The 19,342-nt window shown below is 34.5% G+C and overlaps 1 protein-coding gene across 2 annotated transcripts in view; it reads right to left on the bottom strand.

The window, feature by feature from the left end:
• LOC117172744 (potassium voltage-gated channel subfamily H member 2) overlaps window positions 1-19,342 on the bottom strand; it is a 198,320-nt gene that overhangs the window by 135,800 nt on the left and 43,178 nt on the right. For both annotated transcript variants that reach the window (XM_033360932.1, XM_033360942.1), the window contains exons 2-3: window positions 17,346-17,576; window positions 6,810-6,968 (exon numbers count right to left, since the gene is read on the bottom strand). In XM_033360932.1, coding sequence (XP_033216823.1) covers window positions 6,810-6,968; window positions 17,346-17,576 — 390 coding nt within the window. The remainder of the gene's footprint in view (window positions 1-6,809; window positions 6,969-17,345; window positions 17,577-19,342) is intronic.

Below are 19,342 nucleotides of genomic sequence, written 5' to 3'. Positions count from 1 at the left end.
GCCATCGACCCTTATTAGTAAATGCCATAAAAAAGCAGCGTTTAAAGGAATGCAATAAAAGAAACCGTCAAGGGCCAAACAGTTTTTTTTTCAGAACAAGCATAGCAATTGTCAATAAAAACCAAGGAGCTGGAAAATCACAATTGAAAAATGGAAATGATTGCTCGGTATTAAAAAGTATTAATTCCCAGGAAAACGATTTGACGTTTAGTAAATCAATTTTCTATCCCCCTTCTGTTCAACCCTCCCTCATCGTGGCACGGGACATAGCATTTACTACCAGGTCAGGGTTAACAGTTAGGCGCGCCGCACGTCCACTCACGTTCTGCAGCACCAACGTCTAAAAATAATTTGTCGAACCTACTCCGGATACAAACCTGATGCACGGGGAACACGCCAGGAGCGTATTTCTTAGGTCATCCCAAACGCGTTACCACCCACTAAAAATAGGGGTTGGCGGAGAGAGTAGGGGGCGGGAGGGAGGTAGGGAGCATTATTGAAATTTTGCCAAAACGTAATAGGATAATTGGATGATCATTATGCGGAAAAGTAGGGCAATTGAAGTAAGAACAAATTCTTGATACAAATTTAGTACAATTATTATTTTTAATTCAATTTTCAAAGATAAGAGAAATTGTTCTATAGAAACTATTCATCAGCGTATTTAATTTAATAGAATGTAAGAAACTAAACACTTTGCGATTTAACGACAATTTTATCTGATCAGTAGTTTTTGTACTAGAAAGAATTGAAATTGACTAAGGGACACCCATAAATCTCGTGACGCTGGAAGGGGGGGGGGAGATTTAAGGGGCCGTGACGATTTGTCACGTTCGGGAAGAAGGTTTTTCTAAATGCCACGTACCAAAGTAAATCAAATGAAATAGCTTATTCGTTGCAATTTTCGACAGTTTATTATAGAGAGTACGAATTTTTTGAAATTTCTTTCTTAAAAAAATGTTTTTCATTCGAATATTATTGATAATAGGTAATAATCGACAAGTGTTGCAGCATGCAGTTGTTTCTGTTCGCAGCATGAAGTTGATTCGCAGAAATGCTTTTTTTTCAAACTAGTATTTTTTTAAATCTCTTCGTTTCATTATTTAAAGGGTTTAAAGTTTAAAAATAGACAAGTGTAATATGTAATAATATTTTTTCATGTACTTAAATACAGTCGAATCTGGATTTAGTGATTCTGGATTTAGTGTTTCCGAGAACTGACGCAGCGCCGCGGGCATAATTGAGAGTAGCAACGGGAAGATGTGCGGTGTACACTCAGTTGTGATAAATGAGAGAAACAGAAGTGAGACAAAACAGTACAGAGACGCCGGATTTATGGTCACAGTCAGTCCCCAAACCGACACTATATCCAAATTTGACTGTACGTGGAATAAAGAAGAAGCCTAGTATTTTAATATTAGACTTCTAATATTAGTTTCAGTAATAATGATAAAATTGTGAATGTCCATCACAATATTGCAATTTTTTTAATTCAAGCATGAATTAAGCCTTCCACCTTTTTAGTTGATTATATAAAAAAGTCCGAATGATTTCAAATATTTTAAAAGTTTGATGACTTCGCTCGCTAGTTTGAGCGCGCCTACGGCGCGCGAATGTTGGTTTTCGCGCTTCGCGCTCGATAATATATTTATCTCGTGCTCGGTAATGTACTTACCTCGCGCTCCGCACTCGGTTTTTGCATTACCCTCCACATTTGTGCACAAACCACAATTCGAAATTTTCTACATTCTATGTTAAAAACTATTATATCAAATGTCTATTACAATTTTTTTTTGTGTGTACCTTGATCTGGTACTGCTTATTGTGATATTGCAAAATAATGTTCAAATTTTATTTTTACCTAATCCTAATAGGGCCCTGATGTGGTTATTTAATCATTTTCCCTTTTCTTAAGTGAAGCTGAACACTTTTTTTTACATTCTCATTCCTGAGAATGTAATGTAATCGTCAAAATTTTCAATCTCTGGTTTTTAGCGGATCTTTACGTTTCGGCACTCACAGAATCCGAAAATCATAAAATTTCATCGGTGTCTGTCTGTATATCTTTATGTCTGTATATCTGTATGTATGGTTACCTGAAGGTTGTAGGCACGCTAACTTTTGAAGAATTTGTCCAATCGAGTCCGCATTTGATACACTTCTGAAGGTACCCAAAATGAAGGCTGAGTTCGTTAATCAGACATTTCGAACGAAAATTAAAAAATTTGGAGCATTTTCAAAATTTTGGATTTTTGTTTTTTAATTTAAAAAATTTTTGTCGAAGTTTCTTATAGATAAGTGAAAAACTTGCAAATTATCTAAATAAAATTTTTTATTTTAATAAAAATTAGAAAAGGTATATACTTTTCAAAAATTTGAAAATTTAAAAAAGAAATTAAAAATAATTTTTTTTTTCAAAGATCCAAAAATCTCATTCAAAATTTTCACTGGATACCAAATATATTTAAAAACTATTCTAGCCGAATTTTTCGATTAGTCCAATATTTAAAAAATTAGAGCCTGTATAACCTAACTATTAAGCGCGAAGCGCGATTATCGCAATGAGAATGTAATCGTCAAGGCCGAAGGTACTTTGAGAACCTTCTTTAATGACAAATTAAAAAAAAAGTGTTCAGCTTCACTTAAGAAAAGGGAAAATGATTAAACACCTACAGCAGGGCCCTATTAGGATCAGAAAAAATAAAATGTGAGCATTATTTTGCAATATCAGAATAAGCAGTACCAGACCAAGGTACACACAAAAAAATTGTAATAGACATTTGATATGATAGTTTTGAACATAGAATGTAGAAAATTTGGCCTTGTTGTCTGTGCGCAAATGTGGAGGGTAATGCAAAGACTGAGTGCGGAGCGCGAGGTAAATACAGTACCGAGCGCGGAGCGTGAGATAAATATATTATCGAGCGCGAAGCGCGAGAACCAACGGTCGCGCGCCCTAGGCGCGCTCAAAATAATGAGCGAAGCGAGCCGCGCGCTTCGAGAATGTGCCCGCCGAGCGGGCAGATTTTTAAATTTGTCATTAAAGAAGGTTCTCAAAGTACCTACGGCCTTGACGATTACATTCTTATTGCGATAATCGCGCTTCGCGCTTAATAGTTAGGATATACAGGCTCTAATTTTTTCTAATATTCATAAAAATTAAACATTTTATTTGAATAATTTGCAAGTTTTTTACCCATCTATAAGAAACTTTGACAAAAATTTGTATAATATTAAGAAAAAAATTTGAAAATTTTGAAAATGCTATAATTTTTTTAATTTTGGGCTAATCGAAAAAATCGGTAAGAAACGTAAAGATCCGTTAAAAACCAGAGATCGAAAATTTGGACGATTACATTACATTCTCAGGAATAAGAATGTAAAAAAATTAACTTGTTGATTAGTTTTTAGTTTCAAACTTTTACAATTATATCGTTTGAAAATAATTATATTTTATAGTTGAAAAACAAATTCAGACTAGTGATTAGTTAAGTAATTCATTTTACTTTAAAATTTCCTCAAATACTTAAATAAGCGTTTCAAATTAAATTATTTTAAAGGCTGCGTCTAGTCGTCCTGAAAAATTGGGGAAGTTCGAAAAGAGGATGAACGAGTCGTCCTGAAAATTTGGGACGACTAGCCAAACTTATAAAAAATATTTTACTACTCATTCCGACCGCGTGTGGTATTAAATAAGCTGTTAATGAGGAATACTTACAATTCTACACTTTTAGAGTCTTGCAGACTTATAAAATTTTAGAAATTTTCATTCCTAGGCTTAACAATTTAATTAGTTTTACTACTTAGCAGTAAAAACTGAAAATTAATTAATTTTACAACTTAAAAGTGGACTATTTTGAAACTTAAAACGATTTAAATTTAAACATTTTGAATTGCTGCAAAATGGCAAAATGTCAAATTTAAAGCCTTTTAAACTAAAAATGTACTGTTTTTAACACTCAAAATAAAAAAGAATTTTTTTTATTAAGAGTTTTCTATTTAGAGCATTTTTCTGAAATTATTTATATCCTAGAATATTTTGAATTCCCTGAATTCCCTGAATTCTTTAGATCGTAACGGCCTGCCACATGTATCGGGAGGCGGGGGGGGGGTCAATTTTGACTATTTTTAGCTTCACGAGATTTATTGACAGCCCCTAATCGGAATCAGTCGCTACCGTCATGGGCGGCACATATAGCACCTTTTTGGAAATTATGTCTAAAAATCACAGAAGTTTTGATCGGAAAGACACAAAGGGAAACATGTTTTTAATTAAAGATAAATCCTTTTCGATTATATGAAAATTATAGCGAAAGTGTAAAAAAATGTGTTGACCTTCGAAATATATTTTCGATTTTCTATTTTTCCCCAAGAGAAATGTTTATTGAATACCACGGGCGCTTACATTTTACATTGTATGTGCTAAATTTGTTTTTGTAAAATTTTTTGCATGCCCAATCCGAATCGGACATATAAATTAATAAAGATTAAAACGCAAATGGTGGATCTCATATTGCAGGCTACAATATTGTAAAACGAAACCGATTTAAAATTTAGTGAAAAATGTAAAATGGCACGTGATTTTCAGAGAAAATATTGCAAAAGTGGTTTTTGCCATTTCAAGTCACCGTATATAGTATCCGCCATTTGAATTTTTTTATTTTGAGTTCGGATTTAAAGTCAGAGACCCGAAAAAATCCCGAGTAGCAATTTTTGTTCAAGTCCGTTTTGTTTTACCATTTTGTTCCGCCATATTAAAATTTAATTTTGAATTTAAAATCAACGACCCGTAACATATCCGGGTAAGAATCTATGGATCCGCCATTTTGAAATATATATTTTGGGTTTTATCATTTTGGGACACCACATTGAAATTGGAAATTTATACTTTGAAGTTAAAATCAGCGACCCAGAAACCCCCCGGGGCAATTTTGAGTCAAATTGCTTTTGTTTTTAATTTTATAATTTTGCTTCACTATATTTGATCTTCCGTTTTTAGTTTGGACATTTTTACTTTCGATTTTAAATTAGCAACTCAAAAAACTCCGAAGTGGTAATTTTTAGTTATGTTTCAAGATTTTGGTCCGCCACATTGAAGTTTGACGATTTGACTTTGAATTTAAAATCAGCGACGCGAAAATCCCCCCAGTGAAAATTTTGAGTCAAACCGACTTTGTGTTTAATTTTTTAAATGTCGGTTTTCTGATATTAGATCCTCCATTTTCAATTTTTTATTTTTCACTTTCGATTTAAAATCAACGATCCGAAAAACCCCCGAGTTGTAAATTTTGGTCAAATCGCTTTTTCTATTACTTCGGTCTGCCATATTCGTTTCGCCATTTTGAATTATGAAATTTTAATTTTGAATCAGTGATCCGAAAAACTACCGAATAGCCACTTTTAATCAAATCGGTTTTGCTTCACCATTTTGGTCCGCCATATTGAAATTTGACATTTTGACTTTGGATTTAAATTCAGCGAGCCGTTTTTAATTTTTAAGATTTTGATTCTCCTTTTTCAATTTTGCAATTTTTTACCTTATATTTATTTATAATTGCAGTTCGTCATATTTGATCCGCCATTGCGGATTTCGACCTAATTTAATTTACATCTCAGATTAAGATTCAGAATGCAAAAATCTTAATAAAAACGTGTGCAATGTATAAAATATAAGCATTAACTATATTAAGTAACTATAGGTCATTAAAATCTCAAGTTCTTCGATTCTGAGACATACTCTGAGAATCCCATTTAAGTCTTTTCGAGAATTGATGTATCGGCGGTTTCGGCCGCACTCTCCTCACGTTAGTTGCATCAGGTTGCGCCATGCCGCCAAACCCAACAGAAATCGTTTATGCAAACCTGACTGCTTACGTCCGGAGCGAGCGAATGTTGTGTTCGAATAAAGTGAAAGTCATTTAAGTCCTTGCTCGAAACCGCACCTAAATGGGATTTCCAGTGTACCCAATTTTTTACAATTTTATGAAAATTATATATTTTGAATTTTGTAGGAATATATCTCTCAATTTGGGTACAAGAACATTCTTCGTATAAACGAATAAATTGTTATGCTCTATTCAATCAAAGAAAATATCGAGATCTGGGACAAATTGGATTTCTCATTTCCAATTCACAAGTTAACTCTGTATCTGTATGGTCTAAAGGCATTTTTATTGTGGCATTTCTTATGAATAAAGATCTTGTCTAGAAAATCAAGTGAATAGCAGTTGTATAGCTATTAAAAAATGGTCAGATAAGAGGCCACTTGCTAAATCCTCGATAAGAAAGGCGTGACACTTTCTGCCTTTTCTCTGCTTTTTATTTCGCATACTCCACGTATTCACACAGCCACTTTCGTAATAGAGACGATTATTAATAAGGTTTAATGAAAACACCACCTGAGATTTATCCCTCTTCCTTTCCCTAACCCTTAGAGGATATTTCTCTATCCCATTTTTTTGCATTGTTATCATAAAAAACTAACTTAATTACACCTGAACTCTGCATGCTAGCATTTTAATTATGTAATCATTTCATTCGCGATAAAGGAACACTCATTTTTATTTAAAAATGTGCCATATAGCTGCATGATATCGAGGTAAAACCTAGTCATCAGAAACTTGTGCATCGATCGAAAAGTGAAAGTTCCTTGAGAAACTTTCAAAGCAAACTGCACCCCTTCATTACACCTAATCCGGTGGAAGAAACTCGCCAATTATGTTAAAAGCGTCACAATTTTGAAGTTGTGAAGGGAAAAAATGGAGGAAAGGGTTACGGAAAAAAAACTAAAAACTGAGATCGATACTCACAGCGTGTAGAGAGTCTGTTGTTGGCCTGGCTCGATGGTGGAATGGCGGCTTGAGGGGGTGGTTGGGCGCTTAAGTCTTCGAAGTTTATGATTTGAAGGCAGATGTCGTCCACCTCGCTTCTGATTAAGGCTATCACCTCGCTGCAAAGAAATTTTGTTCCTGAAACAAAAAAGTCTCATTGTCATTCCAGGAGCAAATAAAGATCGAAAATACGTAGACAACAAATGGATGGTTCTAGGAATCTAATTGTGACGATCGATGACCCTAACTTTACTGCTTGTGCATACGGCACTATTTGGCACAAGGGACTGCTGCTAGTTTTTCCTCCTAGTTTCAAGACTGCAACGTGGTGCTTCCTCGAATGAAATTATGTTTCTCTACACAGCCGATACGCTCAGAAATCATACGACCTACTTTTTAAAGCAACTCGATACTCGCAGTACACATAAAACATCGCCCACTTACAAAAAATGGACACAAAGTAACGTAGACCACGAAGCAACCTGTTTTCCCTTAGAGAATAAGACCCTAGTAACTTGATGACAAGGAGACAGACTGGAAGACAAATGTCGATTGTACTCTAATTATCTGGGAGTGAGCATTAGAGAAGATAAACAAAAAACAAAGAGGTACTTTTCCTCATTAGAATGAAGAAAGATGATAGAAGGATACGATCATCCAACTATAACTGATTAGAGTGATGTTTCACTCTAATCACTCTAAGATATGGGCCGACCTATTCAAGGTTGGCCCATATCTTGGGCAATATCTTCAGCTAACGAAAAGTTGGAGAACGCTTGTCATTGATATATTATTACTAAAAAGACTAGGCTCATCAAATGAATAAATGTAAATCTAGACTACAAGGTTTTCTCTAAATAGGTTGAGTTATTGACCTTGAAGCTCTGCAGAGAGTACAGTTAAGCCCTAATGATTCGCCATTAATAGATCGCATTAGTGAATCGAATAATGAATCACTTCTTCCTTATTTAAGGCATTGGGAAATCGTGCTCGTGACCGACGTAGGGGAGTTTCAATTATGTGTTGAATAACATTTTCATAAATTAGGATCCGTTAATGTAAACAACTGGGTATCGGTAGCAGTAAATCGTGGGGAGATTAACATTATAATGTGCGCATATTATAGTTTTATTAATTGCCACTTTCCGTGAGTTGCTACAATTTCTGCCCCTGGAATTGCATTTCATTTGCTGGCTTTCGATAGCCGATTCGGTTGAAAAGTAGGATTGGAGAACCTTGTCCTAGTAAAGTTGACTAGAGACATTAAGACAGAGCTGGTTTTAAATTAAACTGTTAAGAAAAAAAACAACATAATATTATCCAACATAATATTCACCAAAATAATATCCACCAAGACAATATCCACGCAGGCAATATTCACCATCACAATATCCACTGATAATCATCTATTAGCTTAGTAGTATCCTAAACTACTCTATTCTAGTAGCCACATCGTGATTGCTGGGAAATTATAATTTATGATGGATTTTGTAGCATTTGATTTTATGGCAATGAATGTTGTGCTAAGGGATGTTCTGATGTTTTGGTGCTGAGTGTTATGGTACTGGATGAAGCACCTACTTTTTTATTTTCTTATTTATTTTTATTGAAAGTTTGAGGCATTAAGTTACTTAAGGTTTCTACGTTAGTTTCTTTATATTTCAGGTGAATTTTTTCGCGGTAGATCTTTTGGTGGTGGATTTTCTTGGAGGGGCTATTTTGGTGGTGGATTTTCTTGGAGGGGCTATTTTGGTGGTGGATATTGCGGCTTTCGATAACTGATTTAGCATGGAAATTTATTAAAATTCGTAAATAAATCCGAAAATTTTGATAATTATTTAGTGGTATAATAAGTCACAGAAATCCCGATTTGCTATAATAGTAGAACACGGAGCCTTACCATCTCACATGAATGGATGCAAAGCAAAAGATTCACGAACCTGATAAGAACCCTTGCTTCTCTCAGAAAGTAGTCTCGAGTCTTATTGTACAACTTTCTGCCTAGCAAGCACCCATTGTATGTTTATGTGTAAACTGCAGAACTAGGCGACCGAGAAAGATAAAATCCTAGAGATGAGCGAGACCAGTCGAGAGAGAAAGAGAATCAAGAGTTGAGGGTGCAGATGTCGGGTGAACGCACCCACAGCTCATTCAATGCGCCACGAGGTGAAGGTGTGTGCGTGGAAGGGATGGTTTGGAAGCACGAGGAAGGTTGGTCTGACTCCAGATAGGAGAGCACGCCGTGAGAGGAGGTTGAACGCCTCGAAAGGGTGCACGCTCATCGATCTCTTCTTTCTCATGTTCCTGCATGTGCTGGTCTTATATTAAGCCCAACCGCAAAGCGCAGGGTACTCTAGTCTATGTCTCCTCTCCTTTGTCAAAAGTCTCCCACGATATGCAAATCAAAGAACTTAATGGGATTCGCTTTGCAGCATCTTAAAAGTTCTTTTAACAAATAGAACCACCTATTATTCGAAAGTCGAAATGCGCCTTTCCAGCAAGAATAGTTCCCGTTAAAAGAGTAGCTCAAGATCAGTATAGGATGTATAAATAGAAAGTCTACTTTGAGTTCTGTACGTTCCCAAAATATATTGACTGCGGTTAATCTGCTTTACTGATGTGCACGTGGTTCGTTCTGATAGTAACCTTGACTCGAAAGGAGCTTATGTCGAAGATCAAAAAGATCAATTAGAGTGATATAAATTTATTGGAATAGCCAACATTTATTAGATATACTTGAACGATTTGTCAGCATTTGTTAGCATCAAGGAGAAGCTTCTTACTGACCATCGAAATATATTATACTGCCTTGAGCCCGGAAATTGGTTCGATTTCCGTTATAAGAGTTTGGACAGAGCCGAGGATTGACTAGAAATCCGTTCAATAAATTTTGGTTGAACTGTTTAGAGTAAGCTTTAGGCATGTCTGACGTCAAGGATTCTAGTTAGGAAATGCGGAAGGAAAGAGTGACGAGGTCACGATATCTCCACCGATTCGATTTGCCGAGTGGTTAATGGGTTAAGAGCTCCCTTCCAATTGGTCGATGACGTTTTGCCCTACTGTGACGTCACTGAGTGCATTGCTCCCCTAGTGACGTGTCGAGACTCCTACTAGTGGAATGAAGTCAATGTACAGAAATAGCAAACTACTTGCACGAAGAAACGAGTGTTCCCTTTTCGAAACGGTGCAACTTAGCCCGAGTGAAGCTGCAAGATCAATCGGGCAGGTAGCGTAATCCGCTAGGCAACTCATTGTAATTTTCCTTTCAAATACTGAAAGTTAGGGCTTTTCTGAGAATGATGTAGCCATTTCAAATTCAGAAAAAAATTAACAGGGTTTGGAAAAAAGCAATCTTAAGTTTCCGAATAACTTTTAGGCCCTAGAGGGTAGTAAATCATGTAACATTTGTGCAAGAATAATTAATGCATCAAACGAGTCTGAAGCAATGTGTTTCCAGAAGTAAGAGAGAAAAGCATAGTGCGTGCTTAACAACCCTTATTTAAGACCCACTTTAGCTACCAACACTAAATATAAATTTGAATCGGGTGAGATCGACACTCATTTATTTGAGCGTCGTTCCTATACTCAGGGAAGTTCGATACCTTATCGAAGTAACTCGGTTAGGTTACGCTCCCTGTTTTATTGTTCAGTAGGACAAAAGTGGACTTCCGGCGTAGAAATGTCAGTAAAGAGAAAGTAGGTAGGTAAGGATAGTATGTCAAGGAAAGCGAAGCTTGAATCTTGCTGAGTCTCTGCAAAAGAATTTGTGTTCTGGTTGTAAGTCCTCGTGTTGTTTTTCAGCTGCAAGGAGAATCATTTCGTTCACCTCTTTTTACTTTTAATCCTTCACCTCTTCCTCTTTTTTCTAAACTCTTGTTGATGTTTTTCCTTCTCCAGATGCTTGCCCATTACAATTTCTTACAGATTCTAAGCAAAACTGTACCCGGCTAAGGGAAACCAGGTCCAGAAATCAAGTAGCAAGAAACCGATCGACCAACGAACTGTGCGCAGCGTCCCGTTCTAGTCGAAAGGTCATTGTCCTCCAGCGCGGGAAGCTTTGTGAAAAGAGCGGAGCTTGCACCAGCGTTGTTACCGATGCGCGCCAGAGAAGTGGAAGCATCGTGGCGCAGGGTTTTGTAGGGTGGGGTAGAGAAGCTTAGTGACGTCACGTGCCTCTGGCAGAGAAAGAGACAGGTAAATAAAGAAAGAGATGGCTAGAGAGAAAACGAGGAGAGTAAAGAGGACCGCGAAGTGATGTCATTGACTAGCAGTCCCGCGTTTTGTGGTGACGGAGAGCACACTTGGAAAAAGGAAGCACATCGCAACCACCAGAAGGGGGGTTTTATACGAGCACACTATTCCTGGCTCAGGCCACTATGCCATCGTTCCACTGCGGTTTCTTGCATAATCAACAAGCGCTTTTTTTCTGTAGCTGCTCATCGACTCATAATTGAATGAGCATTAATTATATATTGAAATTCCACTCAAAAAGAAAAGGACAATAGATAAACAAGTATGAAGAAGAGATGGACAACTAATTAAATTAATCATATAGCTGAAGTTTCCTCTTCCAGGGAATCATTAATCATTCAGGTGTCAAATAAGCTGGGAGCTCGATCTTCCAAATTTTGATAGCTAACAAGCAAGATTGATTGAAGAATTGATTGGGCTGCTGTTAATTTTCCAGTGGCAACATCTGCTGATGGATTTAACTATAATGCTAGTTCCTAAAAGGGGACAGGTCATCGTACGAAGGATTCGCAACGCTTTTCACGGAGGAATAGACTAGCTGGGCAGCGTGTGGCGTGTACTGTTATGTTCCGTGACCACGATCGTTCTCGGCTCTAAAATTACCTCACAATGTTGTCGAAGCTCAGCGAGGCACCTGCTCTCCGTGCCACTTGTAGACTCCGAGTTCCCGCTGTTCGAACGATTGCATCGGACAGAAATAGCCTCCGATTGCAGTATCCTGAATATATTTGGACACCCCCACAACAGTTGGCTATAAAAGTAATATGGGCAAGGATGAAAACGGGGAGTTTGTTGTGCCAAAAAAAGTTGGTCAGTCAAGAATGGATTTTCGAGCATTGCATTCGAGAGAGTCCACAACCTTAATCTTGCAATGGTTTGCAAATACGAGCAGATTGTCATTCTGATGATTAGTCAAAAGAAAATATGATTTGTTTATGACATATTGAACGTAAAATCTTACAGATTTGTTCTTCCATATTACTGGGGATTGTAGAACTGCGCTGAAGAACAAGTGATTTAATCTCGCCGGCTTAGCTCGAATCTGCTGCTAATTCAAACGATTATAGATAAGCGCCTTGCTTTCCAGTTTGTAGTCTGGTCTGATATGATTTTCTCTAATCCTGATTTGTATATACACTTATAATATCTAAAAAGAAATTTGTCTTTGAGAGATCTTATTATGGATTAATCTATGTGCTAGTCGGAAGGTCTAACGTGTTGCGTCATTTTCAGATAGACTAACGTATTTATATGTGGGTAATGCGTATATCGATCGTGTTCGATGATTGAAAGTTGTATTTATTGCCGTATCGAGGTCTTGGGAACAGTGCTTCGAAATGGGAACACCGGTGTATTAAAATATTTCTGGACTTATACCCTATAGTATCATGTCAATGTCCCTAGACACATGTCCATCTCGTGCAGACTATACGAATAATATTGATCGGGTTCAGCAACACTAGAAACCGTTCTATTAATTTATCCACCACCAGAACATCTGTAACATAATCGAAACGACATGCACCACAGGGACAATATGCATCATTATGAAAAAGAATTATGATTTAAAAAATTAGAATCGTAAATTATTCGTCTAATAGGATATTCTTTTACATAATCCTTGATTCCGCAAAATATGTGATAAATATCAACTAATATCAGCAACACTAGAAACTGATCTATTAAGTCGTTTGATTAAATGTTAATAAAGAAAGACTGTGATCCACTGACACGTATCCTTCTTGCTCTTTCCGGCGTTCTAGAGAATTCAGAATCTGGTGCCAATATTGCACTTCCGCCACATTTATCAAGTCTGAAAGGTTGAGGAAAGGAATTCAAGGAGGAAAATGAAATTGCTTGGAAAGGACTATTTTTTATGGTGATTATATTCTTTGGAATCCGATTTCTAAAGATAAGTTATGAATAGAAGAAAATGCAGATTCATTTTGAATAAACAAGGCAGAGGTTGCTAATATATGAGAGAAAAATGAGGATAGGGCACTCAGGGGACTGAAGTCTTGTAGAATGTACATTGTTCAAACCAAGAGAGACCTCGGGATATGACTATGATTAATTATACAGTAGTGACTATCGATCTCAACGCGCCTAAGGTCAGACACTACGGCAGCCCAGAACACAATGAGTGAATCGACCGTTGCCCAACAAGGGACAAATTTAATTTTCCCGCTCTAAATAACCTATCTGCAATTTGGGATTCCTCGAGTCTATGATTCCGAAATTGACCACCAAATTCCGCACTAGTGTTGTAAACTAAACCAATTATTACTGAAACAACGTAAAAAGCATGTCTAATACTGATGCAATCATACAATAATAAATATCGTTGAGTATCTTTTATATTTCAACATAAATCATAAAAGTAGCAATTTTATAGTATTTTTGAACTTCTTATGAATTTATCACTAATATTTATGTTTGTTGTGACAAGTTATATATTTATTAAGAAATAAACAAAAATACTCCTCAAAATCTGTGAATGAACCGCTGCAAAGTTTGCCATGTTTTTGTATTTCAAAGCTTTCCGCATAACTTTTACAGTTTTTTATTAATGCAGTTTCCGATACTAATAGATAAAGGAAAGTTTTTCCACATTTTCAGTACATTTGAGAATAAAATTCATAACTTTTTTATCAATTGTATTCAATAATTTATGAATGTTTTAAAGTTCCGCATTTGGACAAATTCTTAACGAAGTTTCCTAACCCAGAACGAGCTGTCACTGGCTGTCTCAGTTTCGGACACTTCAACGGCTTCAACGTGAGTGACACAATTGCGTTTCCAATTACTGAGACGGTCACTTTCGACGTGTTTTTAATTAAATTTCGCAATATTGTGTTTGTGGCATATTAAAAATATTTTTTATATGCCCCAACGCTTGCCATTTAATTAATTATTTGTTCTTAAAATGTTGTTTAAAGTACTTTACTGAAACCTCCAAGTCTAACCTTAAAATTGGCCAACTGCTTAGGTAAATAATTTAATAGTGACTGATACATTTAATTTTTCAATGAAAATTAGTAAGTATGCATTAAAATCTAAAATATTATAAATATCAATAAGAGCATTATTATCGATTTACTTGAAAATTAAACTGTCTGGTTGTAAATTAACTTTTCTGTTGAAAATTTATATTTTCTAGTTGAAAATATTAATGTTTTGTAAAAAAACTCTAATAATATAGTTCTGTTAAAAGTCAACCCGTTCGGTAAAGAAGTCAACTGTTTTGTAGAAAATTCGTGTTTTCACTTAAAAATTCAACAATCTGGTTCCAATTTTTTTCTTTCTTGGCTGAAGTGTGTTTTTTAAATTAAATTTCAACAATTTTGTTGAAAATTCGTCTTTTTGTTTCGAAAATTTATCTTCTTAATTAAAAATTTTATCTTTCTTGAGCAAAAATGCAGCTGTTTGGTTAAAAATGAATTGGTTTAGGTTGAGACTTCAATAGTTTTATTGAAAATTCGTTTTTTTTAATCAACACAACTGCTTTCAATTTGTAATTAACATATTTTTTCATTGAAATATCAAATATTATATTTATTGATAAGAATTCACCTTCTTGGTTAATCTAATACATCCATTTTTTATGGAATTGTTGAATTTTAAAATTAAAAAAACATACTATACTTTGTAAAACAAAAAAGATGAATTCTTATAAAAAAATATAATAGTTGATATTTCAACGAAAAAATGTTTTAATTATAAATTTAAAATAATTGAACTTATTTAAAAAACGAACGATTTTTCACTCAATTAGTTCGATTAGTAACCAAAAAAGATCAAATTTCTACCAAAAGAGATGAATTTGCAACCAAGTAAGATTTTTCATTCAAAAAAGAACAAATATTTCAAACAGATTGTTGAATTTTCTACCAAATTAATTTAATTTTTAAACCCTAAAATATGAATTTTCAAGCTAAAAACAAGAGTTTTCTACATAACTTATATTTTTAAATCTAAAATATGAATTTTAAACAAAAAAAGCTCATTTACAATCAAACAGTAGAATTTTGAAGTAAAATGATTAATTTTTTACAAATCAGTACTACTTTTTACTGAGTAGTGGAATTTTTAACCAAAAATTTGATTTTTTATCAAGAAATATAATAGTTCATATTTCAACTAAAAAATATTAATAATAACAGATTCATTTTCAACCAGGCAGTTGCATTTTTGCTTAAGAAGCATGAAATTTATATTTAAAAGAAAAAAAAATTTTCGAACCAAAAAGACGAACTTTCAACAGAAAAGTTGAAATATTAATCAAAAAAGATTTTTCAGTCAAGAAAGAAAATAAATTTTCACCAAAGTGTTGAATTTTCAAGTCAAAAAGATGATTTTTTTACAAAAAGGTGAAATTTTTACCGAACGGGGTAACTTTATAACAAAGCTATTTAATTTTCAAATAAAAAAGTTAATTTCTCAAAGAAAATAATTGAATTTTCAACCAAATCATACAATTTTCAACCGAAACCTAATTTTATTTAAAAAATAAGTTTCTTATGATTTATAATAATCTATTGTTGCTTTTTAACGTATACGATAATTGTAAGTAAATTGTACCATTTTATTTTGATAAACCCCATTGGATTTTCCGTGTCCCAGCATTGGCTTCTTTTGAATCCCACTTAAGGATATACCCCAAAATTCTTGTCCCACTAATGGGCGATCTGAATAGCTTAAAAAATATCCATTCATGTTAATTAATTATATAATTAATAATGTATGTTTTCTTCTCATCGATCAAATAATGTATTAGTCACTTATTATAAAGTTTTTGTACAATGATCTGGAACGAGTATCTGCATGGACCCGCTAAACGATTTTTCAAAATATTATGCTGAAAAAATTGTTCAGGAAATTTTAGGGGGGGGGGGGGTAAATAAATTCATTCCCCACCCAAACTGAAACTGTTCCGCCAGCAATGAAAAAAAATTGAAATTCACCATTTTAAAAATCACCCAGTAATGGTCGGATTACCTTATTTCTCAAGAGTCTGACAAATTCCCTACCCTTGTCATCTCTAATTAAGGTGACGGATGCAACATCTCGTTAAGCGCTCAAAACTGCATAGAAGTATTGTCCACTCGGGACAATCTATCGATAAAAAAAATGGTGACGAAAACGCAAAACAAAATATACGATCGTATTCAGCTTGACGCGGCCGATAATTCGTTCTCATGAAGCTATGTCATTCGACAATTATTATACAAAATAAACAATAAAATCTTAGACAATTTTTTGAGCAAAAATCAATGATTTATAAAACACAACTCGCGATTATTCGGCCGTTTGTTGATAATAATTCTTGAAATTTATATGGTGTATTCTCAATATATAAAAGATGACTATTAGCATCGTACTTTGTTTAAAAAGCGAAAATGTTTGTTTTTGTTTAATAACAAATTGATTCCGAACGAAAATCACGTTTCGCCAACTTCGACCAGTGGATCATTCATCAAAAAAATGTTTTTTGAAATAACTTATATCGAAAAAGTTTTACAATAGATTTTGCGAAAGTTTTCCTGAAAATTTCAAGAAAATCGGTCAAAAACAGGAACATATTTATTTTTTAAACGAACTGCGTTGCTTATTGATTGTTGATCAGAAAATTGTCTAAGTTTTTATTGTTTATCTTGAGTAATAATTGTCAAGTGAAAAAGTTTTCTAGGAAAAATTTGTCGGCCGCGTGAAACTAAATACGAGGGTATATTTTATTTTGAGTTTTAGTCACCATTTCTTTATTGATAGATTGTCCCGAGTGGGCAATTCTTCTACGCTTCTTCGAGAGCTCAACGAGTTATTGCATCCGCCCCCTCAATTAAAAACCTGGAACAAACAAAAAATCACAACAGCTATTATATGTGGATTCGAAAAGTCTCAATCCTATGGACCTGTTTTTACAGGAGTAAAAGAAGGTCGAGAACGTCCAGATATTTTGGGCACGAATTTTGGCAATGGCGCAAGCTTCTGTCTATTCTTGACGGCCTAGGAAACAATGTCTCTCGGAAGCCCGAGGACATGGCGTGCGCCGATTGGTTCGCGTGCTCATGGAATTCAGGATATCCTGCTTCAGTATTTACATTCAGCGAATGCTCTTCTTCCCTTGAATTTGCAGTTTTGATATCTGAATTGAAGAAGTTGGATGACATCTCGCAAGATTCGAAGAATCCAACATTTTTGGCAAGAGAAAACACTGAAGCTAGAAACAATTCGCGGAATGACATGTGGAAATAAATAACTCACCGTCTTTTCTGTAGTAAAGAATTTCGAAGTGTTTTTCGACCCCGGCAGCGAGGCCGTCCCGGAGAGCAGCGACTGCATGGGGCGATGTCATTGGTCCATGCAGAAATTCGCAAACTGCTGGTCTCTGCATAACTTCTGCCCTCGAGAACCCCGTCAACCGGCAGAACCCGTCTGAGCAATATATTATGTGACATAGTCCGTGTTGAGCGTTGGCTACCAAAAAGCTTCGATCTGAAAAAATTTATGAAAATAAATATATATTAGACAGCATTTTTATTCTATAGGATAATAAAGCATTGGAAACTAAAAAATGTTTCGCGGATAAATTTAAATCAAAGAAAAAAACAGGTAGGAGCCGGTATTAAATTAAAGAAGAAAGAATGTTCATTTAAAAAATAAATCAAATTAAAAAATAAAACTAACCTGCTCCAAATCCTTAAGAATAAATTTTTAAAAATTGTTTGAGCTCCTATTAAATCAAAACCAAAATCAGCCTGTTCCATACCTCTTCTTATTAAAAATATGAACTACCGTTCTAAAAAAAGAAACCCTGTTAAGAATCATTTAGGATAAGGCAATAAAAACTTGTTTGAAACCCTATCAAAATAAACCCAAGAAGAACCTCTATTCCAAAACTATTCGCATTAAATAAAAAGAAGAAAAAGGCGGTTCCTCTTGCTTCCTTCCCTTTCCATAAAATAATATAAAAACCGAATAGAAAGAAAAAATTAACAAAAAACTCGTATTTCAACCTTTATAAATTTAACATCAAAGAGCCCCGTTTTAAGCCCTTCGAATGAAACAAACATGAACCCATATTCCATTTGTAAATAAACGAAAAGAATTCTTGTTCAAAACCTTGTCGGATAAAACAAAAACTTAATTTCTTCTTAGACTTTTCAAATTAAACAATGAAATAAATCCATTCCAAACCCCTTATAAATTAACAAAAAAAAGAACTGTGCTAAGCCCTATTAAATTAAAAACAAAGAACCCCGTTCCCAACTTTTTCTAATTCAACCAAAAATAAACCCCTATTCCAAGCGATTCAAATAAAAAAAAACTCTAAGAGAACCGCTGTTTTGAACTCTTTTAAATTAAAAAAGAATCTCTGTTCAAAGGCCTTTAGAATAGAACAAAAAGACATGAGATAATCTCTTTTAAATTTAATCCATAAAGGACATCTGCTCAAAAGCCCTTCCAATTAAATAAAAATCAGAAAAGTCTGTTTCTTCCGCTCCATCTCTTTTTCTATAAAGGAAAAAAAAGACGGTATCATGTTCCAACCTGTGTCAAATTGAAAGAAAATAACACCGATCCCAAAGCTTTTAAATTAAACAAATAATGACAACCTATTCCAAACCATTTAAATATTAAATAGGTAAAAACAAACCCTTTTAAAAAAATGTTGAATAAAATAGAAACAAAATTTGTTTAAACCCTGCCAAATTAACAAAAATCCCCGGTTCCAATCGCTTTCGAATCAAATGATAGTAGCAAAAAAAACCTATTACAAACTCTGTCAAATTAACAAAAACCTTTCTCTTAGAAGACAAAAAAATATATAAAAAACTTTGCTTTTCCTGTTTCAACCCTTTTTCCATAAAAACAGAGCAAGAACGCATGTTCGAACCCTTTTTGCATTCAAAGATAAAACTTTTGTTGCAACCCCTATTAAATTAAACAAAAAAATATCTCCGTAACCAAAAATTTTGAAGTTAACAAGAAAATATTTCATTTTCCGACCTCTATCAAATTAAGAACAGACAACACCTGTTCAAAATCTTATCGAATGAAAGAGATGCGATTTTTTGTTTAAATTCTTTCAAATCAACAAGAAAAACCTCTGTTCTAAATGCTTCCAAATTAAACGACAAAAAACCTGTCTCAAACGCTGACAAATTAACCAAAAAAAATCACTGTTCCGAACCGTTTCGAATGAAACAAAAGAAACCCATTTCAAACACTTTCGAATCATGGGACCGTTAAATTACGTA

This window comes from Belonocnema kinseyi, chromosome 1 (genome assembly GCF_010883055.1).
Source record: "Belonocnema kinseyi isolate 2016_QV_RU_SX_M_011 chromosome 1, B_treatae_v1, whole genome shotgun sequence".
NCBI classification, from domain to species: Eukaryota; Metazoa; Arthropoda; class Insecta; order Hymenoptera; family Cynipidae; genus Belonocnema; species Belonocnema kinseyi.
This window is presented reverse-complemented; position numbering and strand designations above follow the sequence as displayed.